Genomic DNA, 21,628 nt, shown 5'->3' with positions numbered 1-21,628 from the left:
AGGGAAAGAAGTCCTTACAAAATCTGAACAATATCACAGTCTGAAAAATGTTTTATCTCTGAAATTGAATGCATCTTTGATGGGGGTGGAGTAGGAGAGAATGGGCAGCTTTAATTTTTCTCATGCTGTTAAAATATTAACAATTTTCACTTTAAATGTGATTCTGTTGTCTTTTTAAGATGGTCCAGCTGAAGCATCTGTTACAAATGGAGGCACCGCTGCTGTCACAGCGCTGAATGATGATCTGGATATCTTCGGTCCAATGATCTCTAATCCTTTACCAGCAGCTGCTGTACCTCCTGCTCAGGTAAAATTTATTTAGTTGTATGTGTGCGTAAATATGTGCGTGCACATGCATATTTTCCTTCAAGGAATTGTTCATTCAAACAGAATGAACGCATACTTCTCAACACTCATGGCTGGAGACTCTTTAGCTGAAATGGCTATATTTTTCTCACCTCTTCAAGCTTCCGTCATGCTTGGATATAGCATTAGGAGATAGTGTGGTCTTCCCTTCTGATTCCCCCTGGTTATCCAGCTAAATTGGGTTCTGTCTTACTCTGGTGATGGTAGTCTTGTTTTCTTTCAATTTATGTTCTTTTGTCTTGTTCTTTTTTTAATTTTTTTTAACAATTCAGGTATTGCTGAATATATTTTTACTTGATGTTCTCAGATTATTGGGCTTTAAGTCATACTTTGTAAGGACTTCTTACTGCTTTGTGATGCTGATATTTAGGAAGGGCTACAGCAGATGCTTCTGTCTTAAGAGCTGCTAAAAATTTGGGATCTCAAGCTTCATACTCAAAATCAAGAATGGATATCAAGAAGGACTAATATTGCTTCCTGAGCTGATCTGTTTTTGTCTCATCTTGGAACTTGTATGTCTGTCTGTGTTCAAGGAAGGGTAGCATAACCCCTGTACCTGGCCCGCTCCCTCTCTTACAGCCATGGTAGTTTGGAAGACCCCCGTTGCCATGCCTGTTGCAGCTTTGGGGTGCACAAAGAAAATGTTTCAAGCTGCAGCTCCTTCAAGCTGCAGCTCCTTTCAGCCTCAAAGAATGAGGTGTTGGTGCTGAATATGGCTGGTGCAGATCAGAAGGCACATGTGCAGGCTTCCTTACCCAGACTGGCTTCTGAGAGGGAGGCTTTGGAGGAGTACTTGGCTAACCACCTCATCTGTGAGGCCCTTTTAAGGTAATTTAGAGGCTTATTTTTGCAGAATGTGTTCTGTCTCACTCAGCTGAATCAGAAAGAACTGTATGTATTCTTGAATTTATAGTTTGGGCCCTGTGATCTCCTTATCCAGTAGTTTTCATAATATATAAAATGGAAGGGATGATGATGGAAAGCAATTCTGATTGAACTGGCATATCGTAATTTTGTTTCCAAATGTTCTGTTGATCATCGTACTCACCTCAAAGCATATCCATGTTGTTCAACAGATTTGATTGTAGTTTTTATTCTTTATCCTTTACTCTCCCTTCCCCTACTCGTTGCTGAGGGCTGACTTTGTGCAACATGCTAGGTAGGGTTTTAGAGACTGAAACCACGTTTCTTTTTAAACATGAAACTACAGATAAAGCAAGCTTCCCAGCGTGCCTTAAGCCACCTGTAAATGGTGAGGGAAATGAGCCGTATACCTGCGTTTAGGTTTGGATGTGTTAGCCAAGTTTGCAAAGGAAAGTGTTGGTATAGATTTTCTTGGCTCTTGTGGAAGTCTCTGTTCAAAGTACCAGAAAGAACAGTATCTGACTGCTTGTCTGCTATTCTACCGCGTTATGTCAAAATTGATCTAGAGGAACCTACCTATAGAGGTAGATGTGAAAAGCAGTAACCCATTTCCAGCTTCACTGAGCTTTTTAATGTATCCAGTTTTGGTGTAGATTGAGTAAATTCAAATCTAGAATCATGAAGTTTCCACTCAACCCCATAATAAATGGGTCAGTGGTAGTAACACATGTAACAGATAGGGTTGGCTTCTGTTTTTCTCCCTTTCCTGCCTTTCTGAATATCAAAGTGACAACTTCTGTATGTAGTTACTGTCTGCTCAGCAGAAAAGATTTTGGGTTGTCATTAACGTTCACTGATCAGTCTTCTCTGAGACCTTTGAGAATTTCAGCTTTCTCTTGTTTCTATTCCATGAGCAACTGACATCACCTGCTGAGTTAGCTGTAGAATACAGGAAATCGAAAAGAAGGGTAAATATTCAAGTGTGAGAAAAAGCAAAGTGCATGGTGATTCTTTGGCTGGTGATAGTTGGTGATGGGTTAAATAATGGAGTGGCTGCTAAAGTATATTGAATTACATGTATTAGCAATTAAAGAAAACAGATCATTTAAAGTGCATTTCTGTGATAAAGATCTAGACCTCCTGTGAGAGAAATGTTTTGATACGTGTAGTTTCTCTCTTATTGTGCTAGTTTCTAGACCAGCTATGACACTTACTAAATGGATTAAAAAGCAGTAGAAAGGATAGTATTATTCTCAACATCTGGTAAGTATCACCTTGTTTGCATACTAGAAAGCATCAATATATTTACTTGCTGTTAACAAACTAGTCCAGATTTTTGGTGACATTTTGCTTTTTTCTGAGTGCCATAATAAGGAACAGCACACAGAACTTTCATCAAATACACGGTCCTTATGGCATCTTGCAAGATTTAATTCTTGGTTATCTTGCATTCTTAATTCTTTCTCAAAGAAAATGTAATATAACCAGATGAGAGATGGGTCCGTAGCAGGAGATACGTTTTTGATGCTGATTACATGGGTTGCTTGGTAAACAGGGACAAAGGGAATATTCTGTTTTGCTTTAGGATAAAAAAGGCCCTGCAGGCCTTGCATTTCAGGATGGTGGTGTGTAGTCTGGGAACTGATGCTGGGCAGCAGTTGAGGGTGCCTCTCATTTGGCAGTGGTATGAGTATTTTGCAAGATCTTTCACCTTGTAGTATGGATAAAAGCTGTATGGGATTCAGAGAAGAGTTAGGAGAATATTGGAAACTGGAAATGGTGCTTCATAATGAGAGATTTTAAGGACTCAGTCTGTTTAATTTCTTGAAGTAAAAAAGCAGTGTAGTTATTTTGTGTGAGACTGCAAATGGGAACGTGGGCATAAACTAGAACTCAGTCAAACAGTTGAGTAACCCTAACATTGAGTTCCTACATTTGGATTTGGAAAATTCAGAGAAGAAATCCATGGCCAATTCTTAAGTTGAGATGAGTAGCACTTGTTTGAATATCTATTAAGAGGATGCATTGAATTAAAAAAGTGAAGTAGAAGAAGGGATCAAATGTAGAATAGTGTGGCTTGCTTTCTCACTCAGAGATACTTACCATGATGTGCTTCTGAGATACCACAGTGGGATTGTGAACATTGAAAGAGAAGGGAATTTAATGGTGCTTCTCAAACTGATTTGTAGAAGCAATGTATGACTGTTGATTTTTCACTGGATTGCTTTTCTTTTCCAGCTTAACCTGAAAGGCAGCATATAATACTAAATGCATATGTTTTTATGGCACTGTGGAGCACAGAAATGTCTGTTTGAATGTTTTATTGTGAGACTAAAACAATGTGATGTCTGCAAACCTTAGGATTTATGACCATTGACATAGCCAAGACATGATTTTAAAATGAAAACAAAAGCATTTGTTTTTCCTTTTTCAAATGTGACTTGAGTATTCAGGATTGTATGCACTTTTACTCTGCTTTCAGATATGTGTCTTTATTACAGTTTTCAAAAACGCTTAGAATATTTCTTCCTACTATTCTGTATAGCTGGGTGCTAATAAAAACTGTTGAATTTGTAAAGGACTGGTAAATAACAATATGTGAATGAGTAACTTTTTTTCTAGAATTTTACCTATTAGCAAACTCAAGGGGATTAAAGAAGAGTTAACTTAACCAGCTCCTACTGTAAAACTAGATAAAAGGCATATGCTATAAATTTACCCATTTTGCAGTATTCGTGGACAGAAAAAAGGAAAAAAAGACATTTTGTATGTTTAGTGACGCTTTTTCATGTGAATTGAGCATAGCTAAATTATAGCTATTAGAACAATGTTTTTTGTTGCCGAACATTGTATAGGAACTAAACAAAGGTCTGTCATTCTTAGCTATACTTAAAACAATTTCCTAAATTGTTTTAGCCAGATGTTAATTTCAGACTTTGTATGGGTATGTCTTCCAGCAGAAGTGTGATCTTCATTCTTCAGTGAGGCTTGTAGGGAGGGGGAGAAGGGGAGAACTGTGAGGTATTAATTTTGAGATATTAATTCACAGAAACATTTAACGTAAGTCTTTCTCCAAGCAGGATACTAAAACCCAGTCAACTTAAACTTTTTTTTATTTTTTTGTGTGCGTGTGCGTGTGCCTGATTTGAATTCTGTTGGGAGCTGAGAATTGGTTCAATGGCTACAAAAATATATTTTTGTAGAGATGGTATATGTTCTTCATAATTCATGTCTGACAAGCTTTCATGTGAAGTAGTAGTATGTTTTAGATAACTAGATCTTCTTAAATACTCATTTTCCCCTGAGGTCAGGTATGTGTACCTAGCATGGTTGACATAGATCAGCAGACAAGTTTCAACTTGTTAACAAATTGTGGTGATGATAATGTGTCAAAGTCCCTGGTTTTTACAGAGAAAATGAGTTATTTAAGAAGTTTACTTTACTGTGAATGTTATTTAAGCAGGGTCTTACTGGAGAGCTTTTAGTCCTATTCTAATATGATCAGTTGAATTGTTTGTAGCTTCTGTTTATGTTTATTTTACCCCCCTCTAAATTTTGAGGTATCTGAAAGCTGAAGTTTAATACCTCCATCTGGGTCGGGGCAATCCCAAACATGGATACAGGCTGGGGGATGAAGGGATTGAGAACAGCCCTGCCGAGAAGGACTTGGGGGTACTGGTGGATGAAAAGCTGGACAAGAGCCGGCAATGTGCACTCGCAGCCCAGAAGGCCAACCGTATCCTGGGCTGCATCAAAAGAAGCGTGGCCAGCAGGTCGAGGGAGGTGATTCTGCCCCTCTACTCCGCTCTGGTGAGACCCCATTTGAAGTACTGCGTCCAGCTCTGGGGCCCCCAACATAAGAAAGACATGGATTTGCTTGAGCGGGTCCAGAGGAGGGCCACAAAGACGATCAAGCGTTGGAGCACCTCCCATATGAGGACAGGCTGAGAGAGTTGGGGTTGTTGGAGCCTAGAGAAGAAAAGGCTCCAGGGAGACCTTTTAGTGGTCTTCCAGTACTTAAAGGGGGCCTCCAGGAAAGATGGAGAGGGACTCTTTATCAGGGATTGTAGTGATAGGAAGAGGGCAGATTTAGATATTAGGAAGAAATTCTTCACTATGGTGAGACACTGGAACAAGTTGCCCAGAGAAGTTGTGGATGCCCCATCCCTGGAAGTGTTCAAGGCCAGGTTGGATAAGGCTTTGAGCAACCTGGTCTAGTGGAAGGTGTCCCTGTCCATGGCAGAGGAGTTGGACTAGATGATCTTTTAAGGTCCCTTCCAACCCAAACCATTCTATGATTCTATGATTATCTTCCCTTCAGTGCTGGAAATGCATTAGGTGGAACACAATGGAAGAGTAGGCATCATACTTCAAAATACTTCCAGAATGGACCAGCTGGACAGAGTCTAGAGGAAAGGAAAAATATTTTAAGTTCTAGAGAAGGGAAATCTGAAGAAAGAGTTAGAAATGAGACTTCAGGGGAGATAAATGTCTTCAAGCCTAGAAAAGGTTGATTGCAAAGAAAAGGCTACATTGTTTGCCATGAGTACTGGACATGCAGCAAAAAATAAATTTGAATTTTTAATCTTATTGTAAGGATAATTATGTTCTTGTGTATCACCTGAGACAGTGATAGAAATCTTCATCTGTCTTTCTCGGATATTGCTGATAATTCCTTAAAGCAAGAGAACAGATGAGATTTCTTAGTGTTTTTATTCGATTCTGTGAACTGTATATAGTTGAGTGCTCGTTTCTTCATCAGTTATTAACCAGGAAATAACAGTTGATCTTTTTAGTGGGACTGTCTAGATGCCTAAAAACAAAATATGCAAAATCAAAAACAGAAAGAGTTGAAATAACCAGCAAGTTCATTGACACTGCAAAGATAAAAAGGATACAAATTGTACACAGAATTTAAGACCTGAATAGCGTACTGTCTTACTTGCTTACATAAGACTAATGTGCGAGGCTGTATTTTCCCTGCTTCCCTGGAATGCAGGTAGCTTTTCCAGTAAGCTGGGAGATACTGAAAATGTTATGTGGGGCCATTACTTATCACCATATAAATGAGAAACAGTAGAGGGCTGGCTTTTCTACAGCCCATCCCTGCTTACCTACAAGATACCAGCCAGTGCCAGAGACCTGCAGGTAGCAGGAGAGTGCATGTGTGCCATTTTCTCTTCTGCTGTCCTTCACTCAACTGCACGTGTCCCACCGTGCACTTCCCTCTTTCATTTCCACTGCTGCCACCTCTCTTTCAATTTGCAGATGTTGGAGCAGCTGTCCCTGCCAGGGCAGAGGCTTTGACCCAGACAGAGCTTCAGATGGTGGACGCAGCCTTGCAAGTCACAGACTGTGGGGAGTGCCTGGAGTCTCTCCCTGAGGCCATGAGAGATCGTCGTCTTTCCTGCAGGAGATGTACTGTTCTTCAAGAGCTGTGTCACCAGGTGGAGGAGTTATGGCAGGAAGTGAGCAGGCTGTGCAGCATCAGAGAGGATGAGAGACAGACAGGATCTTCTCAGAGACACAGCACCTTCAAGAGCCCCGGACCCTGACTGCAGTGGAGACGCAAGCAGAGTCTGCTCCTGGCACAGCAGTAAGTGCAAACTCTGGGGAAGGTGAAGAATGGAAGCTGGTGACTTCTGGCACTGAGAAAGTGGCTCCAGCTCCACCTGAAGACTTGAAACTACGGAACTGGTTCACTGCCCTCAAAGCTGAAGAGGTGCTTCCAAGTGAAGCATCTGAGGCAACTGATGCTGAGCCATGCAAGGCCACCAGGATGAAGTGGCGAGTGATAGTAGTGGGCAACTCTCTGCTGCGGGGGACAGAGGCACCCATCTGCTGACCTGTTGTCTAGAGAAGTTTGCTGCGTGCCAGGGGCTTGGATCTGGAACATTGTGAAGGGAGTGCTGAAGCTTGTCCAGCCCTGTAGTTCTCCTTGCTGTTCTTCCATGTGGGCACTACGAGGGGCAAGCTTGAGGGAAGAGTTGACTACAGAGCTCTGGGGGTGGTAGTGAGCAGTATAGGGGCCCACGTCATGTGCTCCTCAATCATGCCAGTGAAGAGAAAGAGGGTAAGGAGGAGAGCACTGGTACTGCGTGTCAACGATTGAAGAGCTAGTGATGGCAAGAGGGTTTTAGTTTCTCTGACTGTGGGACCCTGTTTGAGGATCAGCATCTGCTTGGGAGAAATGGGATCCACCTCACTAAGTGGGGCAACGGTATCTTTGCCAGCAGACGGCTGACCTGGTAAGGAGGGCTTTAAACTAGGGGCAGTGACGAAGTTACCAGCAGCCCTGTGAGGAAGCAATGGACAGGGTCGACAAGCAAAGGGCCTGCAGTGATGTGAAAGAAAGGGAACACAAAATCAAAGAAACAGGTTTTAACTGGTGTCACCTCAAGCATTTGCATGTAAGCAAGGAAGTGCCTATAAGGCACCATTATGGAAAAAGCCACCAGACAAACCTCTTTGGGGAAATCAGCATGCTGGGGCCTCTGTACAGGCACAAACTGAGGTGACTGTACACTAATGCGTGCAGCATGGGGAATCAACATGAGAAACTGGAGATTATGTGTTGTTGGAGGGTTATGATCTTGTTGGGATCATGGAGACGTGGTGGGATAGCTCCCATGACTGGAGTCCTGCAGTGGAGGGACACAGGCTCTTTAGGAAGGACAGGCTGAGAAGACAAGGAGGTAGAGTTGTCCTTGATGTGAGAGAACAGCTGGAATGCATGGAGCTCTGCCTGAGGATAGATGATGAGCCAGCTGAGAGCTTATGGGTAAGGACTTAAGACCAAACCAAATGTATGGGTGACATTGTATTGGGTGTCTGCTATAGGTTGCCTGATCAGGAAGAACAAGCAGGTGAGGCCTTCTGCAGACAGCTAGGAACAGCCTCACACTTGCAGGCCCTGGTCCTCATGGAGGACTTCAGTCAGGCCAGTCTTTGCTGGAGGGACAACACCGCAGGACATAAGCAATCCAGGATGTTCCTGGAGAGCATCGATGACAACTTCCTGACCCAAGTGATAGAAAAGCCAACAAGGAGGGGGTGCTGTGCTGGACCTCATGCTCTCAAACAAGAAGGGGCTTACTGGGGATGTGAAGGTCAAAGGCAGCCTTGGTTGCAGTGGCCATGAGATGGTGGAGCTACAGGAGCCAGGCAAAAAGCAAGATCACAAGCCTGGACTTCAGGAGAGTAGACTTCGGCCTCTTCAGGGATCTGCTTGAAAGAGTCCCATGCGATAAGGTCCTGGAGGGAAGAGAGGCCCAAGAAAGCTGGTTGATATTCAAGGATCACCACCTCCAAGCTCAAGAGTGGTCCATCCCAATGAGCAGGAAGTCAGGCAAAAGATGCCAGGAGGCCTGCATGGATGAATAAGGAGCTCCTGCCAAACTCAAACACAAAAAGGAAGCCTACAGAGGGTGGAAGCAGGTAGAGGTAACTTTTGGGGAATACAGAGACACTGTCCGAGCATGCAGGGATGGGGTTAGGAGAGCCAAAGCCCAACTGGAGTGGAAGCTGGTGAGGGATATCAAAGGCAACAGAAGGACTTATAAGTACATAGGTGACAAAAGGAAGAGTAGGAAAAATGTGGGCCCACTGCTGAAAGGGGCAGTGGTCCTGGGGACAACAGGACATGTAAATGTAAAAGGCTGAGGTACTGAATGCCTTCTTTGCCTCAGTCTTTACTAGCAAGACCAGCATTCAGGAATCCCAGGCCCCGGAGACTAGGGGAAAAGGCTGGAGCAAGGAAGACGTACCCTTGGTGGACGAGGATTGGGTCAGGGAATACTTAAGCAAACTGGATGTAGATCATGGCCCTGATGGGATGCACCTGTGAGTGCAGAGGGAGCTGGCTGATGTCTTTATGAGGCCACTCTTGATAATCTTTGAATGATCATGGTGATTGGGAGAGGTGCCTGAGGACTAGAGGAAAGCAAGTATCACTCCTATCTTCAAGAAGGACCAGAAGGAGGACCCAGGGAACTACAGGCCAATCAGCCTCACCTTGATCCCTGGGGTGCTCTATCCAGTTCTGGACTCTGCAGTACAAGAGAGACATGGACATACTGGAGAGAGTGCAACAAAGGGCCACTAAGATGATTAAGGGACTGGAGCATCTCTCCTATGAGGAGTGGCTGAGAACGCTGGCACTGTTCAGCCTGGAGGCTCAGGGGGATCTCATCAATGTATATAAATACCTGATGGGAGGGTGCAAAGAAGGTGGAGGCAGGCTCTTTCCAGTGGTGCCCAGTGACAGGACCACAGGCAATGGACAAAAGCCATCTGGAACTGCTACAACTGTCAGACCAGCTTAAAATATTGAGGATGTAATGATCTTTATTTGCTGTTTCGCAGTCTTTTGGGAATTAAAAGCCAAAATGAAAATACTTATTTTTAGTCTCATGCATTAATCTAAACTTCTGGTCAGCCATGTGCTATTTGTGTAGTCAGATGGCAAGTGTAAAGTGATGGATTCAGTTATCGTATTTGTGGTCCTGACACATCTGACCAATAGTTCACAGTGAAAACTTTCTTTGGAGAGGTATTACCTTTTACAGGTAATACATAAGCTATCGATGACAAAAATTATATATGTTTAAACATGAAGCATATTGAGATGAATTCCAGTAGTTCTGAAAAATTCTGTTACACTAACATCATGAAACTGCTTAGCAGTATGTTCTCTTACCACCTGATGAGCATTTAGTTTTGGTATGATGACTGTTTGAGAGCATTACAGGTAGCCTTTCTTAAAGGAAAACTATTATATGTATGCCAGGCGTGTTTTTACAGAGGTCTTGGGTAGCATGAGAATGTTAGATAGGTGAAAATCATGTCAATGTTGTTGGGTTTTTTTCTACTTGAATGCCACCCACTGTTTTCTTGCCATGATTTTGCATTACCTTCTATTTATTTAGCTGATGAACACTTCAGGGAATGCTTGTTGAGTGCTTTGGCTCCTCTCAGAATCATCCAAAAACAAACTGAATGAAGAGATGTTAAATGAACATTTAATCTCATGACGTAAACATAATAGATGATCAGTCCTCCAGGTCTTCGTCTCTCCCTTCTCTTCTGTGCACGCATGTAGTGATTTGCTTTATTTTGTTAAAGCACCTATAGTAACAGTATTTCATAGATCTGGAGACATTCCAAACTGTGGTTCATTCCAGATAAGAACAGTTTCTCTGACGCTATTATTTATTTAAAAAAAAAAAACCAACAACAAAGCCAGACATGTCTGCTCTTCTCCCTTCTGGAGAAAAGCAAAACCCTTCCTTACTGCAGCGCAGGCAGGAGAGGGGAAGCCGCCTCTGTTAACTCTCTTCCACTGCTTACATGTGCTTCTCCAATCTGCTGAGCGTGGCTGTTGTACAGAGGCTGTCTTAGGCAGATGCCATGGTAGGAGGACCATGTCAATATGGAATAATTCAATACTGGGACTTCCTGGGTATATACACGGTAAAGCAAATACTGCTGTTTAGGATGGGCTTTTACCTGAATGTATTATTAAATCAGACTCTGGTATTTTCAAAGACTGGTTATGCCATGCTGACAAAGAGTTGTCTCAAATGGAGAGGGCTCCCTACTACTCATTAAAAAACTTCGATTTTGCTTTGCAATCAGAAATTTTTGTCAGTAATAAGCAAGAGGCAGTAGCTTTTATAATATGTACGTAAGGAAGTTGATAGTTTTAAGTGTACGTTGGCCAGAGAGAAGGTGTCACAGGAGTTGAACGATTCCTGGTGCTGTTCTGTCCGCTTTCCCTTTGTAGTGCCATCACACTACCTTTTGTTGCTTACCAAGGTCTAGTGACCTTGGCCCAAACTGGCTGTTGTACAAATGCAGGGTTTTCAGCTGCCACCGAGTTTCCATTTCTTGTTCTTTTTCTCTTCCCTTTCCGCAGCAGTTTTGGAGATGTTTCACCATCAACCATGTGAATCGGCACTCCTTTCTCCTGGTGGTTTCTGGCCAACTTAGTTGGTTTTGCAGGGGTTTTTTTCCCTCCAATTTATAACACTGAGCTTTTTAGCTTTTTGAGAGCTTTTTAGCACTTCAGGAGTCAGATGTATTTTCTGAAGCTGCAAATTGAATGTTTGTATTGTGGTGTTTGTACAAATCCAGTGTGACCATAGTGGACTTTTCAGGGCCTAGTCAGCAACCCGCTTGCAAAACCAGGAAAAGTTTGGAGGTTGTTGCTTTAGGCAAGAATATAGGTGTGATACCGTATCTACGTATGTTGTGGTGGCTTCTTGTCTGTCTGATAAACTTTGGTATGTGATGACAGTAAACAGATGGACCTGGTTGCGGATCCAGTCCATTCATGGTGGTAGTGCAAGGAGGATTTTCCTTCGGTGTAGGAAAGAGTTGAAACTCGCAGGTGCTGTGGGATTAGGCAGGTGTATGCTAAGCAGTTGGGGACCATTTAGCTGGACTGAAATAAGGCCATCATTTAGGTATGCATTGCAATCCTGGCTTTTTTTCAGTGCATATACAGTTGATTTGCATTAAAAGTTCCCACTGGTAACAGGATACATTTAAGAAATCTAACAACAACGCAGTGTATTGGCTAGTTACCTAAGCAAGCCCCCACATGGAACTGTATGTGTATGAGCAGCAAAATAACAGCACTGAAAGACACCTGAATGTGATATGTTTACAAAACATTTGGTGCAAGAGCAATAAAAAGCCTGACAGCCTGCATGCATTTTAGTTTTTCAGTTGTAGACTACAGTGAGTTTTAGATAAATGCTTTCTCAATAAATGAAATGTGCTTAAAGAACTCTAAGCCAATTATAAACAGCATATTTTAGAAATGTTATTACTTTAAGTAGATCAAGTGAAATTTTACTTTTGCCTTTTCTCCAAAAATACTGCTCATCTTAGTTGTAGTAGTATATTCCAAAGCACTTAATCTTTTGTTTTAGCTCTTCTGTAATCTATTCTGCCTGTGAGAGGATTAATGAGATGTGAATTGTAATCTCCTTATTGATTTCCTAATTACTTTTCATAATCTAACTACAGCTCATGATTTATGCTTCTCACTGATGAAAAACGTAGGAGCAACAGGAATGAATAATCTGTATGTGTACGCCCTGGAGCTGGTTGGGGCTTTAGTTTTGCGTGTTTTGTAACCTCCGTCTAATCTTCTTTCCATATCGTATGTACAGCTTTTTTGTCTTTGGTCATACCAAATCTTTTTAAATCCTCATTTACTTAAAGTTAATTTCTGTAAATGAACTGGTTTTTATTTGGTTCAGGAGTGAGGATGTGCAGTAAATATTTAACATAACATATTTTGCTGGTTTCATTCAGTAGTCTGCCTTGACCTTTATTTCCCAGAGCACTTCCACTAAGCCAGTAGCTACCACCTTGTCTGCGGTATCCGGGGATCTTGATCTATTCACTGAGCAAACAACAAAATCCGAAGAGTCGGCAAAGAAACAACTCTCCAAAGATTCCATCTTATCACTGTATGGCACAGGAACCATGCAGCAGCAAAATGCTCCGGGTAAATAATTTTGTAAAGGTTTCTATGCAGTCCTGTTTTAAGCTTTACCTCTCCTACAAGTATAAAACTAAGGTTGGGTAGCTTGCTGCCTATGTTCAAATGAAGATTTTTATTTTTACCATTTATAAAAATGAGACGATTACTGAAATGTAATACAGAAGCTAAAGAAAAAAATAGTGATTTTAATTTACTTATAGCTGTTCAAATTATCAAGTATACAATTTACTGAAAGATTTGTGAATCCAGCTTCTGCTGTCTAATTGATTGCTTAAGGTCTGAGTCTCCGCTGTGCAAAGAGCAGGCTGCCAGGATAAGTACAGAGCTGTCATATCTTAATTTTAGCTATCTTTGTATGAAAACAAAGACCTCCAATACAGCAATTAAAAGATTCTTGTTCACCACAGGGATTTGCCAAACTCTTTTTGGCAGTTAACCTCTGGTGGTGAGTCCCTTTCCTTTGAGAGTTTTTTAAGAAATTTTTTACTTTTACCAGAAACTAAATTAACAGCACTGATGTACAACTGGACAAGTTATCCTTTAAAATTATTTTGGTGCATTTCTGACTTAGGGGGATGGGGGAGAAAATCACAAAACACTTTTGCTGAAATCTTCCCTTCTCTGGTACAGGTATGTTCATGGGGTCGTCTTCTATGCCATTTACCACACAACCATCAACTCATTTTCAAGGATTTCCAGCCATGGGAGTTCCTGTGCCTGCAGCAACTGGGATGATGGGAAACGTGATGGGACAATCAGTGCCAGTCATGGGACAGAGCACAGGCATGATGGTAGGAATGGGAATGCCCAATGGATTTACTGGTACTACACAGACTGGTGTGATGGGACTTCCTCAAAATGTCGTTGGACCTCAAGGTGGAATGGTGGGACAGATGGTCACGCCACAAAATAAGTACGGATTGCAACAAAACCAACAAGCTCCATGGAACCTCTCTCAGGTGAAGTCTTGCTATTCCCAGACAACAGTGCTTTGGGAAAGACACTGCTTTTCAGATACAAAATGTTTGGCTGTAGGAGGAAGGTTGTGGCGTAGCCAAGTTGCAGACTGCTGGACTATGAACTGCTCAGAGGCACATGATAAAAAATCGGTGAATAATTCAATTAAAGATAACTAGTATGTAAGCAGAGAATAAATTTTGCCAAGGTAGACCAAACTCAGTTCTCTGCTTCTGTAGCTACTCTCATCTTGGCATCTGAACTAGCCAGGTAAAAAGCTAGCTTAGCTACAGTTAAAAAATACTGAAATGTAAACATAGCCTTATAACTAAAAGCAGAATTTAATTGCTTGAGGATAGCCATTAACAATACTTTCGTTTACAGACTTCAGGATAACTTTCACTGGAATGTGCAGTGCTTTGCACTCCAGCATTGTCCTGTAGATCATTTGCTTAGGCTCATCTATTATTTATCTGTAGCATTTCCGTGCTACAGATTTTACATTTCTATTTTGTTACATTTCTTAAACATGTTTAAAAGGTTCTTTAAAAGTGTTAGTGTACACTTAGTACTATATTTGTACATTATCCAATGAAACATCTTGAAATCAGGTATTTGAGAGCTTACTGGGGGGCAACAAACCTAATTGATTCCCTTGGAGTTCAGTATGGATGATAGCAACTATTTTTTTCATATTATTGTTTGAACTATAAGAACAGTATAATAATTCCGTGCTGCTTACTCTAGTAGTTCAGGAAGTGAACCTTAGTGACTTATTTAGATTGGATTATATTAATTTTTACTGTTCTGCTCAGTCCTGTGGTGTGAACATTTATGAAGGTAAGCAGCATTTCTTACATGGATAAAACAGCCCCTATTTGAAAACACAGGCTGTCATCCTGCTTTGAAAAGTAATTTTTAAAAGGTGAGAATTTCAAAATGTCAAACCAAAAAAATCTGTGGATTTACTGCTAACAGTCTTTTTCTAGGTATCTAATTTAAAAAGACCCATATCAGCTTTGAAATTAAAATCATGCTTCTTATTAAATATATATTAAAAGTTGGCTCATAGAACAAGCTCTTAACATGTTTCTGTACTGCTTGCACATCAGATGTTATCAGTGTGCTGACATTCCGCAGCTTGTAGGGGAACTGTGACCCAATCTCTGGCTCCAGTTGGAAGGGGGAGAGCGTGCTTTACTTACCAGAATAGCATGCTTTATATATGTAGTCTACTTCTTAAGAATTCTACTCCAGAAGAGATTAACAACTAGGTAAAGCATGTTTTCATCAGCTTTTTTTAAATTTCCATGTTCAGTGATGGGTTGTTTTTGCAGATACACATGTGAAAGCACACAGTACTGAGTTTTACCCTGAAATATTAGTTTGCAATTGACTTAAGAATTTTTTTCACCAGTGTTTCAGTTTCATTTTGCAACCCGGTGTTGTTCGCTCATGCTTACATGAACTCTGATTTTTACTAATGCTTGAATCTAATGTTGCTTATCCAACATCCCTGTTCATCGGCTCTGATTATTAATTGCTCCAAATACTCTCTTGCTCTCAAACTCATGAGAGAGGACATCTTCACTCTGTCTATACAGCTAGAGTTTTGGCTTGTCAGTAAGCGTTCATTTTTCAGAAGGCAAGGGAGAGTAACCTGAAGAACGTTTTTACATTGAGCAATGAAAACTACAGTGAGTAGATAATATTTGTAGAGACTAGAAATATTTTTGCACCATCCCTGAAGCGAATGTGCTGGATTTTGAACTCTGTCCCACCTTTAACTAGATGTCGTCTTTAATTTCATGTGAATGATTTCACTTGTTTCTAAGAAATTGTTGTATCTTGATTAGCAAGAATGGTTAGATTTAGATAATACTCAAGTTTATAAATCCACCTCATTCTTTGTTGATTGCCACCTAAATGGACAATTTCTACAAAAACTTGTGTATTCAGGATTTTGAGATCTCCAAAGAAATATTGCTGGAACAAAAAGCATCTGGAATTGCAAATGTAGACAAGGCTGTATTACTTGCTTTGGTGTTTCTTTATCACAGTTGCCACAATTTTGTTGGTTAGCTTTGAAACTTTGAAAGCAAGCTCTTATCAAGGGAGACACATGGGACTCCTTTGTCACCCGCTCTGTAAATTCACTAGCGGAGTGTTTATACAGACTTGACATATACACCGAGTGCTACAGCCAGACAGCTGATGTATAACGGTGGTCGCTTGAACAGAAACTGGTCCCAGAAAAGCTGCTGTCTTGAAAAATGCGTAGAAACTTATAATGAGTCAGTATTTTTATTTAATGAGAAATATTAGTTTTAGGAAAAAGTACTTTAACTGGGTTGCTAGCTTAGGAAGTACGACTGCCTTTTGGCTCGCAGTGAGTTGTGTTTCAGCACCAGCACTAACTAGGCTCGTGTGTGTGCTTCACAGATGAACCAGCAAATGGCTGGAATGAATCTCAGCAGCTCCAGCAACGTGATGGGCTTTGGCCAGCCCTCCAGCACAGCGGCAGGATGGACTGGAAGCTCCTCTGGTCAGACTCTCAGCACACAACTGTGGAAATGAAAGTTGCAACAGGAGTCTCACCCCGAACAGCCACCTGACATTCCTTGTTCAAATGCGTTTACTTTCGCTGTTCCTTCCATGTACATACTCTTTTTCTTTTTCCCCAGCTGTTCAGATTAAGAATATAACTGACTGACCGTGTTGTGGTCTATATTGATTTAAATTTGATGTAGTGAAAAGCAGATCAAGAATGCATTTATACATCATTGGCAGCGTTTTCATACAATGCATATGATTTCATAGACCATATATTTAAGAAGCTGCTTAACCACCTACTGATTTTTTTCCCCTCAAAATTCTAGATCAAATGTTTGCATATAAGGGATGTAGCTATCATGTTAGTAATACCCAAAAATATGAACCCTGACCCCCCAAAATTACCCAGTAATCCTGTAGAAGGTACTGTACGAACAAATGTTTAATCATATATAAATAGAATGTAAATGTATCACTGAGCAATGTTTTCTAGTGTATCAAACAAATTTTGTTTCATCATACATTTCACTGTGATGTTATTATGGTGTGCATAACAGGGAATATGGTTATTGAAAGAAAGATAAACCTGGATGTTGCTGTAGTTCTACAAATCAATAGTTTATTCTTGTAAAAACGAGCATTTGATCCATTTGAGTTTCCTGTGATAAAGTACCCAATCTGGCTCGCGAGGCACGTACACAGTATTAATGCTGAAAACTAGCGGCACAATATGTATACAAGGTAACTCAATGTGAACAGCTATATTTTTCCTTGCAGAGATATCCAGGTTTATGACAGTGATTGTGTTTACATTTTATGGTGCCTCATAATGATAAAATGTTATTTCCCTATATTAAAAGGATAAATCCATAAATGATTGTGGGTTTTTATTTCATTATTGTATGACCTATTTGACCGCTATTTCTTCAATTAGTCTATTTTTAATGAAGGAAAACATGTTCAATTTGGGGATCCATTTCTGCAAATATTTAGATCAACAGTTCGTGATTTAAAATCAGTTTATAATTACACCATTAAGCTAGATAAATACAAAAAGTATATACATAAATTATGATCTTGAAAATACTCCGTTGCAGCCATGTTTCTCTTGATCGTTTTTACTATGTGGAAACAGCCTTAAAACAAAGGTAAATGTCAGTTTATTAAGACGAGAGGTCAGAAATGCATGCAAACAAGTTAGAACAAAGCACACCCACTTGATTTGCTTATTAGAGTATCTGACAACTTTCTTTTGTTTCCACAGAAGTCCATCAGATGACTATTAAAAGGTCTCACGCAGAAGTAGGCTATTTAACGGGCTGAATTTGAACACCTTCTGACACATCCATTGTACTGTGTCACTGTGCCTCCACATCATACCTCAATATTGACTGTGTCCAGGTGGTATTTTGGCTCATTAGCTAGATTTACTTTTTCTGTTCGTGTGTGCCATACAAGAACCTATAAAATAACATTTGCGTTAGTACAGTCATCTACAGAGATGACACGAAAGCTTTTTAGCAAGTGTGGAAATCAGTACCTTTGTGCAGTTGTTTGCTTTTGGTTCCAGTTCCTCCACTGTTGTTATCTGTTTCAGAAAATCAGATTCTTGCATTCCTGGTTGAGAACCACGGCGCTTGAACACGGCTTTCGGATGCGACAGAATCACTTGAAGACTCACAGCAAATCCTTGGAGAGAGGGAGGCGGGGAAAAAATGTTAAGAAAAACCTTCAGGCTTTACATTTGTGCAGGTTACACTTAAGCCTAGAAATCCCCCATGTTCTTTTTAAAAATGTGTAAATTTGGTTATATGGATAGACAGTATTTGGTAGGTTTGTACATCCTACATTGTTTTATTTTGCCCTGAAGGTGCAATCACAATTTTTTTAATTGCCCCATGTTTTCAACTTGTTTGATCAATTTCCCATCATGTAGAGAACATAGGCTTTTTTGCCTAAAAAGTCAGGTATTGCTAAGATCTCGGACTATCCTTCCTTTCTACTTCTAATTAAGAAATAAAACTGAATTTTAAGTAAAATAAAATGTATGAAGTGTTTATACTGTACAAACACTTCTAGGTTTAAACGTGAGAGTCAGAAAAAAAGGTTAAAATATGTTACTTAGACATAACAACTGTGGTCTGCAGAGATTGTTAGCCTTTAGAGAGTTTTAACATTACTGTTGATGAAAGACAAGTCATATTAATGTTTTGCCTTGTACACAGAGTAGTTAGTGTGGACTTGTGAATCATTTTCATCAGCAGTGGTCTGCAACACGGCCTGCAACTGATCCATGCGTTGCACAGCCCGACTGAAAGAACTTCATCAGTGCACGTGCCTCTCTTTGCAAAGTTCCTCTAATAACATACATTAGGTCCCTCAAAGGCAGATTACAAACTCAGAAACCACTAGTTTGAACAAACTCGCCCTCTCTGAAGCAGCTCTCATGAACCTTCAATTTGCCATTATTTATGGAACTCTCCAGTTTTCACTCAGCAAGGTTCAGTCGCATGTATGCTGCTTTAAGTATGACTCAAAACTTGACTGATACACTTGTAAAGAATAATTACATTTGTTAACTCCTTATGTTTAATTGCCAAGCCTACCACAGAAATCCTTTTTTCATCAGCTCGGAGTGGTTCCAGCTGTCCCTTTATGACAGAAGTAGTAACAGTTTTGACATCTGTTCTGGAAAACTGCAAGAATGTTTAATTCTAAAGCCAGTATTAAAATTTTCTCATTTTTAAATGAGTATAATGGAATGTAAATCTGTCCTGTTTTTTACTAGAATTATCTTGCTACTGTATTTTCCTTGAAAGTATCTGTCTGTGGCTTTTATGGGAGCCTTTTAAAGAGGAAAATATAAGGAAGTAATTACTACATCACATGTAAAGAAGGCATACTGAAACCGCTTTTATCTTAACTGTCGTGCTCTTGATTGTAGCAAAGCACAGGAAGACACGAGAAAGTCTTTTTTTTTTTTTTTATTTTTTTTTTTAAAATAACTATTTGGACACTGTACATGAAGACTATGGGTTGGATGTAAACTGAGGTTCCAAATTCCCTGACGGACACGGTTGAGGAAAACATGTTTAACTTTATACATTGTATCCTGCCTAAGGTAAAGAAGAAAGGGTGTCTAGATGGAAAGGGCTTATCCACACCTTGCAGACTACTCTGGTGAGTAAAGGACTTTCCAGGAGGTGTGAGACTTCGGCTGTAGCCTGTCTTCACGCTGTGCGGTTAAGCTCTGCAGCTCCCCCTCTGCAGACTGCACCACCTGCTAGCAGCAGTGCTGGGGTCCAGCTGTTCTCTGCTGCAGCTGCCAGCTTTAGGCAGGCGGTACCAGGGAAAAGATGGCAGTTTGGACTTTGCCTCCCAGGTAGGCATTTGTCTTCAGCAGGCCACAGCCCTGTACTGCTTCCTAGGACTTCCTGGCTGTGAGGCAGCACAAGGTGGGCTCCATCCCAGTGCAGTTTGTAGCCGAGTGTAAGCATTTGCAAAGAGCCAAGGTTGAGCATTTAAACTCCCTCAGCAAGAGGCAGCTGCGGTGCGCCCAGCCAGCTTTCTGCACCTTGAAAGATGACCGTAGACTTATCACTGATGAACAAATCTGCCTGGGTTCAGTTCAGTATTTTTGGTTAGGGTTTTTTTTTTTTTCTAAATTAGAACAAACAATATAAATTTTTGGTGCAGCTGGGCTTTAGCATGCTTGATATTATGGGCACAAAAAAAATGTTCGCTTTGCAAGGGAAGGCATTGTTGGAGCCCCGATCAGCTGTGTGAGCTGCTGTTTCTTTTTAAAAAGATCTGAAATTTAATTTTTACTATTTAAGCTAGTCATCCATGGAGAAGAAAATGAAGTAAACACCAAAATTAGTGTAGTGTCCTAGTTTTTAGAGTGGAGAAGGAATCCGTTCTCAGCAGAAGAGACGTATTTTCTACTGCATATCTTTGTGTGTCTCAGCTTGGCTCCCTGGCCGCCATAGCCCATACTTACCCATACGTGAATTCCTTCTAGGTTCTCTTGTTGCAAAGCTTCCTCATCTGCTGAGAAAATTGGATTCAGTTTTGAGGATGGATTTCTCAAACACACAGATCTGCAGATGTGCCATGCCCCCTGCATGTAACACGTGCCCGTGCTACCATGCTATTGCAAACCGCCAGTTTAGGGTGCTAGCAAAAATCCCCCATGTTTTCAGGCATCAAATAAAGTCAAATTATTAAACTGAGCATTGCACGTGGCAAGGTCATGGACTACTGTGCACTGACTGGCCTGTGGCCTGAGGTTTCCTTGTTCAGTGGTCATGCAGTCTTTGTTTCTTAAGAGAGTCCAATAAAGCAGCAACTTGAGATAAAATAATTCAAAGAAAGAGACTTATCTCCTGGCTCTCTAGTTCTTCAGCTCTGCTTTATAACTGCTTTGATTTCACATGTATGACATTTCGTATTTATGTAGATAGACTTCAGATGAAGTCTATCAACTTCAGTTGACTTTTTATCATAGACTGATCATTTTGGCATCAAAAAGAGAGGAGGTGGCTCCGGTTTTGACCATACTAGCACTAGTTATTTCTCTCAGTAGAGAATGATCCTCTGGTAACAGATGAAAAGACACTGTTATTTTGAATTCTATCCCCAAACAGGGATTAATCTGGGATTACTGTCTCCAGCATAGTATAACTGAAGAGTGCTACACGCATACAATTCTTTTACTTGATCATTATTCCTACAAGGTCATATTGGGCTTAAGATCACATGAAATGCCACATGACAATTTCATAGCCGGAGTGCAAAGAGGTGTTTTGGTTGTTTTGTGTTTAATGCAAGGCTGTAAATAAGTCTAATTGGCTGAAGAGCCACCTAGATAAGAAATAATTTGTTGGAGGACAAGATACCTGGGAGACATGGCAAAGATTACATCTGTGCTTCTTTCTGTGGAAGTTGTTTCTGTTAATTCACACCTTGACTTGTGTTAGATCAACGGCTTCTGTTAAAAGGCAGAACCATTTTTCTTCATCTGGTTAGACTGAGCTGGTCTTTAAAGATTTTGTTACTGTGATTAATGCCTTTGCTTCCTGAATGCTCTAGATAGGATAGTAGCTGAAGGCAAGCTAGAATACTGGGAGTGTTTATCATTTCCAGAGTGTATAAATGCTAATGCTCAGTGCTGATGTTGAAATGGATATACTGGTTTCCACACAGTTCAAGGTACTACCTTTGGCTTGGTGAACATGCCATGGTTTGGGGTCGGCTTCTTACAAGTATCTTCTCCCTGTGACATACTGTTCGGGTCGCAGTAAGGCAGAGATGCTCAGCCAGGAGTTTTTGTAGTTCAGAACAAAGGCACCTGCTGACAGTTAATTTACC

At 40.7% G+C, this 21,628-nt stretch overlaps 2 protein-coding genes across 2 annotated transcripts in view; one reads left to right on the top strand and one right to left on the bottom strand.

Moving 5' to 3' along the window:
* The first annotated feature begins 2 nt into the window (after positions 1-2).
* Positions 3-17,132, top strand: SMAP1 (small ArfGAP 1). The gene is made up of 4 exons (XM_009586001.1): positions 3-307; positions 12,583-12,751; positions 13,379-13,707; positions 16,148-17,132. The coding sequence occupies exons 1-4, from the start codon at positions 263-265 to the stop codon at positions 16,280-16,282; spliced, it is 678 nt and encodes a 225-aa protein (XP_009584296.1). The 5' UTR covers positions 3-262; the 3' UTR covers positions 16,283-17,132.
* Positions 17,133-21,628, bottom strand: part of B3GAT2 (beta-1,3-glucuronyltransferase 2) — a 7,896-nt gene continuing 3,400 nt past the window's right edge. Inside the window, exons 2-3 of the mRNA XM_009586000.1 lie at positions 17,799-17,947; positions 17,133-17,719 (exon numbers count right to left, since the gene is read on the bottom strand). Of these exons, the coding sequence (XP_009584295.1) occupies positions 17,633-17,719; positions 17,799-17,947 (236 nt within the window). The 3' untranslated portion in view covers positions 17,133-17,632. The remainder of the gene's footprint in view (positions 17,720-17,798; positions 17,948-21,628) is intronic.

Source organism: Fulmarus glacialis, unplaced genomic scaffold (genome assembly GCF_000690835.1).
Source record: "Fulmarus glacialis isolate BGI_N327 unplaced genomic scaffold, ASM69083v1 scaffold13969, whole genome shotgun sequence".
NCBI lineage: Eukaryota > Metazoa > Chordata > Aves > Procellariiformes > Procellariidae > Fulmarus > Fulmarus glacialis.
This window is presented reverse-complemented; position numbering and strand designations above follow the sequence as displayed.